The 10,258-nt window shown below is 44.8% G+C and overlaps 1 protein-coding gene across 1 annotated transcript; it reads left to right on the top strand.

Moving 5' to 3' along the window:
• Window positions 1-1,309: 1,309 nt before the first annotated feature.
• On the top strand, window positions 1,310-9,300 carry LOC309669832 (cytosolic 5'-nucleotidase 1B-like). Its single transcript, XM_082480610.1, has 6 exons — window positions 1,310-1,456; window positions 1,573-1,740; window positions 5,591-5,720; window positions 6,240-6,362; window positions 7,048-7,232; window positions 8,361-9,300. Exons 1-6 carry the CDS (start codon window positions 1,328-1,330, stop codon window positions 8,697-8,699), a joined length of 1,074 nt encoding a protein of 357 aa, XP_082336736.1. The 5' UTR covers window positions 1,310-1,327; the 3' UTR covers window positions 8,700-9,300.
• Window positions 9,301-10,258: the final 958 nt, after the last annotated feature.

The raw sequence follows: 10,258 nt of genomic DNA, 5'->3' as shown, positions 1-10,258 counted from the left end.
CAGATACCGCTGAGCCACCATCAACTGCAAAGGCTGTGGGTCCACTGCACCGGACCCCCTCCCAGCTCAGGATGAAAGCCGCGTCCTTCCTCACTTTCCATTCTCTCCTCCAGCTCATCACTTCGGGGAACTTTGCTGTGGTTCAGATAAGCATGTCTGCAGAGGCAGCCGGGAGCATTTCAGAGGTGCATAGTAGCTAAGTAGCCCACAACCCTGTGTGGGATTCTGGGTTTTAGGGCCAGCCAAACCAGATGCCAGAATAAGGGTTTATTGCATGTGCTGCATATGCCCTCAATACTACTGTCCAAATTACTGTTTCTAAAAGGTACTTTCAGCATTGCTGTGTGGCACAAAGGTCACTCACACCCACCCCATTTTGATTGCTAGAAACATTATTGCTATATTATGTCAGAAATATCCCGGAAATTTGTTGCAGTTAATGGGAAATCAGTTAAGCCACTGCATCTAAATAATAAATCTCTAATGCCGTAGATAAAATCAGTGCTGGAGGCTGTTGCCTCACATTAAGTACCTGTGTGCACCTCTACTTGAAGCATCCCTGGAGGTGTTCCAGGCCAAGTTGGATGGGACTTTGAGCAACCTGGTCTAGTGGGAGGTGTCCCTGCCCGTGGCAGGGGGGTTGGAACTCAATGATCTTCAAGATCCCTTCCAACCTAAACCATTCTATGATTCTATGAGAGCAGCAGCGGGTGTCACAGCGGGTGCTGGAAAGGGGACGCTGCCGCTCCGGGTGCACCTTACAGGCTGCGGGGAAGGGCTGCAGCTGCGGCTCCTGCTCCCCCCACCACCAACCGAGAGATGAGGAGAGACGCTGATGCCAGATGTTGGGGCGGGAGCTGCTGCCGGTGCCCCTCGGTGCCGCTACCGCCGCGGGCGCGTCGGTACCGGGGGAGGGCAGGACCGCTCCGTGCCGTGCCGGAGGAGGGCAGGACCGCATCCCTCCGTGCCGGGGGAGAGCAGAACAGCATCCCTCCGTGCCGGAGAAGGGCCGGACCGCTCCGTGCCGGGGGAGGGCAGGACCGCATCGCTCCGTGCCGGGGGAGGGCAGGACCGCATCGCTCCGTGCCGGAGGAGGGCAGGGCCGGTCCGGCCGTCCCCGGGCGCGGCACAGCGAAAGGGAAAGGCAGCGCCCGGGTGACTTCCCCCTGCCCGAGCGGGGCGGAGCGGGGCGGGAGTGGTGGTTGTGTGTGGGGGGGTGTGGGGGGTTGGACGCCACCACCCGCTTCCCGGTCGCCCGCCCCGGCTCCGGCCGCGCCCCCGCTCCCCCGCCCGCGCCGCTGCCCCGTCCCCCGCCGCGCCGGGCACCATGAGCGGCTCCGGCCCGGAGGCGCCGCAGCCCGGCGAGGCCGCGGAGGTCGGGCTGCGGGAGGCCGAGCAGGACTGGGCGGCGGCCAAGGCTTTCTACGACAACCTGGTTTCCAAGAGGCCCCGGCCGGTGAGTGCGGGCGGGGGTGGGAACGGGGAGGGGGGGGAGGGGGGGGGGGGGCTCCGGGGGCTGGGGGCCGAGGGCCGGGGGCTGCCGGCCGGCACTACCCTCCGCTCGCCCCGCAGCCCAAGCCCCAGCACGCCATCACGGTGGCCGTCTCCTCCCGAGCCCTCTTCGACCTGGTGGAGGAGCGGCGGATCTACGAAGAGCAAGGGGTGGAGAAGTACGTGGAGTATCAACAGGACAACGAGAACGTCACTCTCAAACCCGGACCCGCTTTCCACTTCGTGAAGGTACCCGGGGAGGGCTGGCCCGGCGGGGAGGGGGGGCAGCGGCGGGGCGCGGAGGATGCTGCCCGGCCAAATTTCGGGAAGAGGAGGAGCCCGAGGCCTCCTTGGGCGGAGATAATCGTGCCCCGAGGAAACGTTTTGGGGACTTGCTCCCCCAGCGGTGAGTTCGCCTCGACCGGGGAGTCCGGCGTCATCTCCGCATCGCGCCGCGACGCCCCATCCTTGCGGCCACCGCTCCTCTCCCATCCCATCCCCTCCCCTCCTCTCTGCCCTTCTCTCCCATCTCCTCCTCTCCCCTCCCGTCCCTCCCGCCGGCACTAATGCTAAACGCCTGCGGGAGATCACGTACCCTCCGCGACACCGCATCGCGGTTTGCATCCCCCCGGCTCTCTGCGTCGCATCTGAGCCGCGGGTAAGATGCAACCTGCATCTTCTCCCTTTCCTTTTAAGACTGTTTCCAGTTAAGAGAGGCCCCCGAATTGTTTTAGGTTTGTTGCAACCTCTTCCCCTCAAAAAACCAAAACATCTTAGTTCCTTGTTCCGTTTTTATGTCTCACTTACAATAGGACTACTATGATTAAAGACAGCATTGATTCAGTATTATTCTAATTATTTTATTCAGAAATTAACCTCTTTTTTTTTCTTTTTTTGGTGGCCTTTAATTTTTCCTTGCTTTTGTTGTCACCCTGGAAATTGTTCTTGAGGACTAGCAAAAGAAAAAGACCCCCTAGTGGGAGTCAGGGTTTAAGCAGAGGTAAAATGGAATATTTTGCTTTCATTGCACAAGATAAAAGGCCAAGGTAAACAGCCTCCAGCATGGAAAGCAAGTTAAATTACAAAAAAAAAAAAAAAAAAAAGAAAATATGTATGGGTTTCAGGAACACACGTTTTACTGAGACTGACTTGAAAAAATGCCATCTACAGAATTCATTTTATGTCCATAGAAAATTGTTTCATAGAATCATAGAGTGGTTTAGGTTGGAAGGGATCTTGAAGATCATTGAGTTCCAACCCCCCTGCCATGGGCAGGGACACCTCCCACTAGACCAGGTTGCTGAAAGCCCCATCCAGCCTTGAACACCTCCGTGGATGGGGCATCCCCAACTTCTCTGGGCAACCTGTTCCAGTGTCTCAGCACCCTCATAGTGAAAAATGTCTTCCTGATAGCTATTCTAAATCTCCCCTCTTCCAGTTTGAAGCCATTACCCCTCATTATATAACTACATGCCCATGTAAAAAATCCCTCTCCAGCTTTCTTGTAGGTGCCCTTCAGATACTGGAAGGCTGCTATAAGGTCTCCCCGCAGCCTTCTCTTCTCCAGGTTGAACAACCCCAACTCTCTCAGCCCATCCTCATAGGAGAGGTGCTCCAGCCCTCTGATCATCAGAGTTTGATAAGTTCTACCACAACAATTTTAGAGAATTTATTCAATCATAATCAGCAGTCGTACTTGCTGACAGTGGAGTTGTAGCAGAACACTTCCTTCAGGTTTGAAAAGCAGATTTTCATTGCTTCAGTTTTAGACTCAGGAATTTAAAACATTTTCAGCATGCTGATCATTTTTTGGAAATACATAGTGGAAGAATTACTTATGTCAATACCTGTGCTGTTCTAAATATTACAGATAGCTGTTAACAGCATTATAGCACAAACATAGTAAAGATGTTTTTAACATAAATTCTGCCCCTCTACTTCGCTCTCGTGAGACCCCACCTGGAGTCCTGCATCCGGCTCTGGAGCCCCCAACATAAAAAGGACATGGGCCTGTTGGAGTGAGTCCAGAGGAGGGCCACAAAGATGATCAGAGGGCTGGAGCACCTGTGCTATGAGGACAGGATGAGGGAGTTGGGGTTGTTCAGCCTGGAGAAGAGAAGGCTCTGGGGAGACCTTGTAGTGGCCTTCCAGTACCTAAAGAGGCCCTACAAGAAAGCTGGGGAGGGACTTTTTCCAAGAGCATGTAGTGATAGGATGGGGGGTAATGGGTTCAAACTGGAAGAGGGGAGTTAGAATAGGTATTAGGAAAAACTTTTTTACTCTGAGGACAGGGAGACACTGGCTGGTCTAGTGGAAGGTATCCCAGCCCATGGCAGAGGGGTTGGAACCCTCTGATGGATGATTTTTAAGGTCCCTTCCAACTCTTACCATATATGATTCTATGATAAAAGCACTGTCGTAGAACAATTCACTTGGTACACCAGTGAGGCTACACTGAATAGTGAACTTACTGCATCTTTTCCTACCTGTACCAGCTAGCGACAGCAGCCCTGCTAGCACGGTCAGTTTTCAAGAGATTTGTTAGAGTTCAGTATCAAATTCACTTTGAATATAAGCAAGATTTGACTGTTTAACTCCTCACACTTTGAAAATCAATCTGTTAGCTATGCCCAGCTAAATGCGCCTTGACCTCTGTTCCCTTCCAGTATGTTATTTGCGTTTGAATTCTTTATATTTTTGAGATTCATAAATTGCTTAGTCACCAGAATCATTAGACTAGAGAACTGTGGGCTTGTTGGCTGATACTTTCTACTTGGAGACAAAGAAGTCAAAAAGAAATAATATATTTTTGCTTGGATTCCTTTGTTGAAATCTTTAAGATATTAACTCAAAAGTATTATAACTCATGCTTGTAGCACTTAAGAATCTTAATCACAGGCCAGGATCTCCTTGGGCTGCAACATGTACAGGCATTGGACAAAAAAATGGCATCGTCTCCTCCACTCCCCCTTATTCTCTACTACTTTCAGAAATTGCTAGTGCACTAGAGTATTAGCAGAGAGTACAAAAAGAAAAAACGGTACAAAGGGGTTATGAATACATACTAAGGTTTTTTCTTAGTTCTTATACCAGGCTCTCACTTAGAGTTTTCCTGAGCATAGTCCCACATGACATATCCCTGCTTTTTAAAGTGAGATTCTCAGAATTCAATTATAAAATCAGTGTTTTAATTCTCAACAACTGGCCTGACTTTTTAAAGCATCTTAATGAAAAATCAATCCATCTTGCATTCATTTCATGATTCATTGTTGACTTTATTGCCATAATCCTGAGGAATTCCATGTAAAGGCCAAGATCCCAAAGCAGAGGTTTGCTAGAGCAAAAAGCAAGTCTTTCTTACTCCAAATGGATAAGATTCTAAATAAAAGGAGGGAACAGATGGATACAGAGAGAGACAAGCAGATGAAAGATCAAGGAAATAAGAATGCCAAACTGTGGATATAAAATTTTGCCCCATTACCTTTAAAGAGATCTCAAATGAATCACGATCTGTCTCATTCAGTACTGCAATTAGAAATCGCCAAGGTAATAATGTTTGACAGGGTATGATTTTGTACTCATTACTGAAGGACAGTCTTAGACACCAGACCACCTGTACTGTGTCAGTAAATCTTTGCATAAGTATGTGGCCCGAATTCACATTTGTGCATGCAAAACAAGTAGTTGCATGTATAAATTCCTTAACACCTTCTCCTTGATTTCACAACAACAATTTTCAAGTGGACAGGGAAGTCCAAGTTTCCAGTGGACGAGAAAAAAAAAAGAAAAGATTAATAGGGATTGTGATAATGTTCATTGTTTTATTCTGGATGATCGTGGTGTCCCAAGAAAAAAGTATTTCCATGTTCAAGTTAAATTCTGTAACTCAGCAAAAGAAACTTATTTGCTTCCCTTCAAATGAACCCAGTCAAATGGTTGCTGGGAGCGGCAGAGCAGAAAGGAATAGAACAAGTTCAGCAAGTTAAGCTATCAGGTATTTCACATTCTCCTTCAAGACAGTCCTGTCACTAAACCCGCAGTGATTAAGAACTGGGGCACATTCCGCTTGTCTATCGACTTCCACGTTTTTAACCTGCAGGCGCTGGAGCATGTCAATGCCCGGCTTCTTGAGCTGTACCCTGATGATGAAGAACGATTTGATATTGTTCTGATGACTAATAACCATGCCCAAGTGGGAGTGAGGCTCATAAACAGCATCAATCACTATGGTAAGTAAAATAAATACTACCTTGTAGAACTGCCTGCTGGTACATAATAAAACGAATTAATTCTATTTTTCCTGTTCTAACCTTGGTAAAAGCAGCTTCTTTGATACTGACACGCATCCCTCAGAGGGTGATATTTATTTTTGGGTGTCAGCATAAGTGAGATAGCGTTAAACAGAATTTGGTCCAAAGCTCTAGATATTAACTTGTCAGGTGTGAATCTTAATTTCTGAAAAAAAGTACTTAAACTTTTTATTCTTTGGTATTTATGCCCCCTATACATACGCATTCACAGCAGTTATTCTGCTGTCTTAGGGGGATTTTGTGTTAAATTCTCAAGGAGGAAGACGGATCAAACATTGTAGTCAGTTTAAGTTGTCTAACTTGCTGGAGTTACAGTGAACAGATTTTCTTTTTCAAGTTTACTGTCAGTTGTATGCTAGTGTACCTTTTGAGGCGTTCCTTTTACAGGTTTGTAGTGTCAAGGCAGAGTCACACCTTGTTGTGCTGTTCTTACTTTAGGCTTAACAATTGAACGTTTCTGTATGACGGGAGGAAAAAGCCCTATTGGTTACCTGACTGCATATCTTACCAACTTGTACCTCTCAGCAGACTCTGAAAAAGTGCAAGAAGCTATAGAAGCAGGTTTGAAACGACTTTTGTTATGTCTCTTTTGGGCTTGTTAAAAAAAATAATGTGTTGTGTGTCTTTCACAGAAAGTAGTGCTGCTTCACCAAATGCAGAAAGTCACAACTATGTAGGGTGCAAACCACTTATTTTTACTTAATCAAATAAAATCAGGTTATTTCTCTGTATTTTTTTCTCTCTGACCCATCAGCCTGCTGATAATGGCAATTTAATCAGCCTCTACCTTTGTTGCACCTTTCTGTCTTCTCCCAGGCTACAAGAAATGAATTCCCATACACCACTACTCGTCTCTATTCAACTCCTGTTTGGATAGAGTCAGATCTTTGATATGATGTACAAAAAACAACAACTGTGTTTTGTAAGGAGTTAAAAAATAACAAGTAGCTCGACTCAAACGGTGTCCTTGGCATTTCCTGCTTTGTCTCATGTGCAGCACACTTTGGGGACCGGTTTTGTATATTCTTATATGGAAGTAGAAGGAAGCATGTCCAAGAAATTATATCAACGGGACAGCTTCCATCCGTTCGTGTTAAAGAACAGCCATTACTAATTAGCTTCAGTGATCACCTCTGCTCACCGTATAAAAAGGTCACCACAAATAAGTTGCTGGAACCGAACGGCTGGCAGCGTAATGAATAACTTTGCGGGATGTGCTAACTGAGGTTCTCTCATCCATTTTCAGGCATCGCATCAGCTACGATGTTCACTGCCAACAAAGACGTGGCTTACTCGGATACACAGTTGAGGGTGGCATTTGATGGGGATGCTGTTCTCTTTTCTGATGAATCAGAACAGATTGTCAAAGAGCAAGGATTAGACAGATTTTTTGAACATGAACAGCTGAATGAAAATAAGCCTCTTGCACAGGTTTGTATATCTTGAAGCAGGGAGCTTTCAAAACATCTGTTGATTTTCATTGCTGCTGTATTTCTCCAGTTGCCTCAGTGTGTGTGTATTCTTCTTTGCGGAAGATGACCGCCCTATTTATTTCCCTTTTCAAGGATAATCTTTGAAATGCATGTTTGACGTAAAAAAGCCCACCATTGCAGTCCTTTCACCAGATCTCCCACTTCACTGAGAGAACTGCATATAGAAGACAGTGACTTACAGTTGTTTTTTAGTTGCATCACTAGGAAGAGGAAAGGCTACAACTGATCTCCTTGATTATTTTTTTATCGGATTGTGTAGGTAATGTTAATTTCAGACACTGGGATATTATGGTTATTGAAACAGGGTGATTATAGAGTCATAGAATCATTGAATAGTTTGGGTTGGAAGAGACCCTTAAAGGTCATCTAGTCCAACCCCCTGCAATAAGAAGGGACGTCTTCAACTAGATCAGGTTGCTGATAATCTGTAATATCTTTGCTTATTCCCAAGCAGAACTATGCCATTTGTCTAAAAACCACAAATATTTTAACATTATCTTAAACTGAAAGACCAATTCTGCTATTGTTAAAAATGGTATAAATTCAGAATAAAAGCTTGATTTATGAAAGTAATGGGCAGTGCAATGCATTGCAATTTGACCCAAACTATCATTTACTTCTTTTAATCGGAGTGTAATTTTACTATTGTCATTAATCTGGAAAGAGTTCAGTGATGTCTATGTAATTAGGTCTCCTACTGGTTATTGCAAAGAAAAATAAAATTGCACCTCGTGATTCATAGTGAAAAGAGTTAAGTGTTTTTAAAGAACATTTTATTAAAGTCAAAGACTATACTTATAACTTTATAAGAGATCTTGTAAGCTTTAGTGAGAATCGGTTTCCTGTGCCTCATACCATGTAGGATTATGGTTTTAACTTTTTCCAATTTGTGAATTCCAAGTGAGGGGGCAGACCCATGTGGACACATCAGATATAGGGAATTTGCTGCGTAGCACAGCATTAGGGAAGGAATCCTCTATGTAACTGCCCATCTGGAATAAAGCAAAAGAACAATGTTGGGAGCTGTGGACAAATACTAAATATGCTTCTGGTATTTCATACTCAGGGTCCTTTGAAAGGTTTTCTGGAAGACCTAGGGAAACTCCAGAAGAAGTTCTATGCAAAAAACGAACGGTTAAATTGTCCTATAAGGACCTACCTGGTCACAGCCAGAAGTGCGGCGAGCTCTGGAGCCAGAGTGCTGAAGACTCTTCGTAGTTGGGGTCTGGAGATTGATGAGGCACTTTTCCTAGCAGGAGCTCCTAAAGGACCGATCCTGGTGAAAATCCGCCCTCACATTTTCTTTGATGACCAGATGTTCCACATTGAAGGAGCACAGAAATTAGGCACCGTAGCTGCGCATGTTCCCTATGGCATTGCTCAGAAATACCACAAATCTGCATGACTGGATGGCACCATTAACGATAAGGTTCTTAACTCGGCCATCCTCGAATATACCAATAGTTATGTCTGAAAACCTCCACATTTGTATATTTTAAGCACTATGTTTAAAGATTTAACTTCTGGCTAGAGCAGCCTTTAAATGAAATATTTTTAATATAGGTAAATTTTTAATAGAGTTATTTTAATAGCATTCTTAAGCAGTTCAGGTTTTTTACCCAGCTGGATATAACACTGTGTTTTTGATATTAGGAAAAGATTTGTACTGTTTTTATAGCTTGAGATATATTTTGAGAGACAGAAAGAACAGTTATATTTTCTCTAAAAAACTGTTGACAGGTTATTTATAGCAAAAATCATGCTGCAATGCTAGTCCTTGACGGTTATTTCTGAAATTACCAAAAGCACAGTTTACATATAAGTGTTTACCTGTTAGTGGTTTGCTTGTTAATTATGTGTTCGGTAGGTTTGTTATCACGAGGTTTCAGCTTCCAGTGAGATGTTAGCTTATTTGATCTTGTGTTTACAGGAACCCTTTATTTTTCTATATTGTTTTCCTATTCTAATAAAGCTGGCTTTACAGAACATTGTCATTTTTCTATGTAGAGGTTTCAGCATAATTTTCTGTGTGGTTTGTGTAATCAATGTCTCTTGCCTCCTTTGGATATTTAGAACCAGAAGTGACCGCTTTCAGCCAAATTTGAGAGAGAGCTGGAAGTCTCAAATACACTTAAGTCCCAACAGATTTCATAGAGCTGGGCAGAAGTCAGAGATGGAGTATCTTGACTGGGACAAAGACTAAGGCTTTAGAACATACCTTTGTAACAGCAGAGAATCTACCCTAAATAATGCCGTTGATGGAACTCCCTGTTTCTTGACTAAATTCTCTTGGGATTTACAGCTGTTCTGTGATGTGCCTGAACTCAGTTTGGCAACCTCAGATGAGTTTCCAGGGGACAGGTGCCTTTTGCAACATGAATCCATGTAAATTTGCACCATAGGTCGAGTCTACCTCTTTTATGTTAGGTTCCTCAGTGTCATCCATGTATCTGAGTGCCTTCCAAATGACACAGCTAACATCTGTCAGGTGGTGTTTGTTCTCTCTCTCTCTCCCTAGTGGAACAAGTGTCCTGTTTTATTTTTATTGTTGCTGTGCATTTATACCAGAAGAGACAAAACCAAAAGAATGTGCTTTGCAGTGGGAGTAGAAGTTGGTGAAGGCTTGTGATGATCTGTGGTTCCTGGGGGAATTCACTCCAGAATCTCACGTTAGCCTCTGAGAAAGTTTGGTCTCTTCTGTCTGGATGAACTGTCCTGTTATTGCAGAAAGCTCCATTGCATTAATTGTGGTTTCCCTCCCAGAAACATAGGCAATCTTTTAAATCTTCTGGGTCCAAGCCACAAGGTTCTTTGAAAACAAAGGCAAAAGCCTTGATCCTGCATGAAACTCAAATACAGACCACTAGAAAGGTTTTTATGTGTTCACACCAGCATGTGTTGTTGATGGGATGCACTGCAGAGTTCTGGTGTACTTGGACTTTCATAAGTGCTAAAGGCTTTGTG

The sequence above is a fragment of the Vanellus vanellus genome, assembly GCF_965231255.1.
Source record: "Vanellus vanellus genome assembly, chromosome: 3".
Taxonomy (NCBI): Eukaryota; Metazoa; Chordata; class Aves; order Charadriiformes; family Charadriidae; genus Vanellus; species Vanellus vanellus.
The sequence above is the reverse complement of the archived record's forward strand: the minus strand, read 5'-3'. Positions and strand labels throughout refer to the sequence as shown.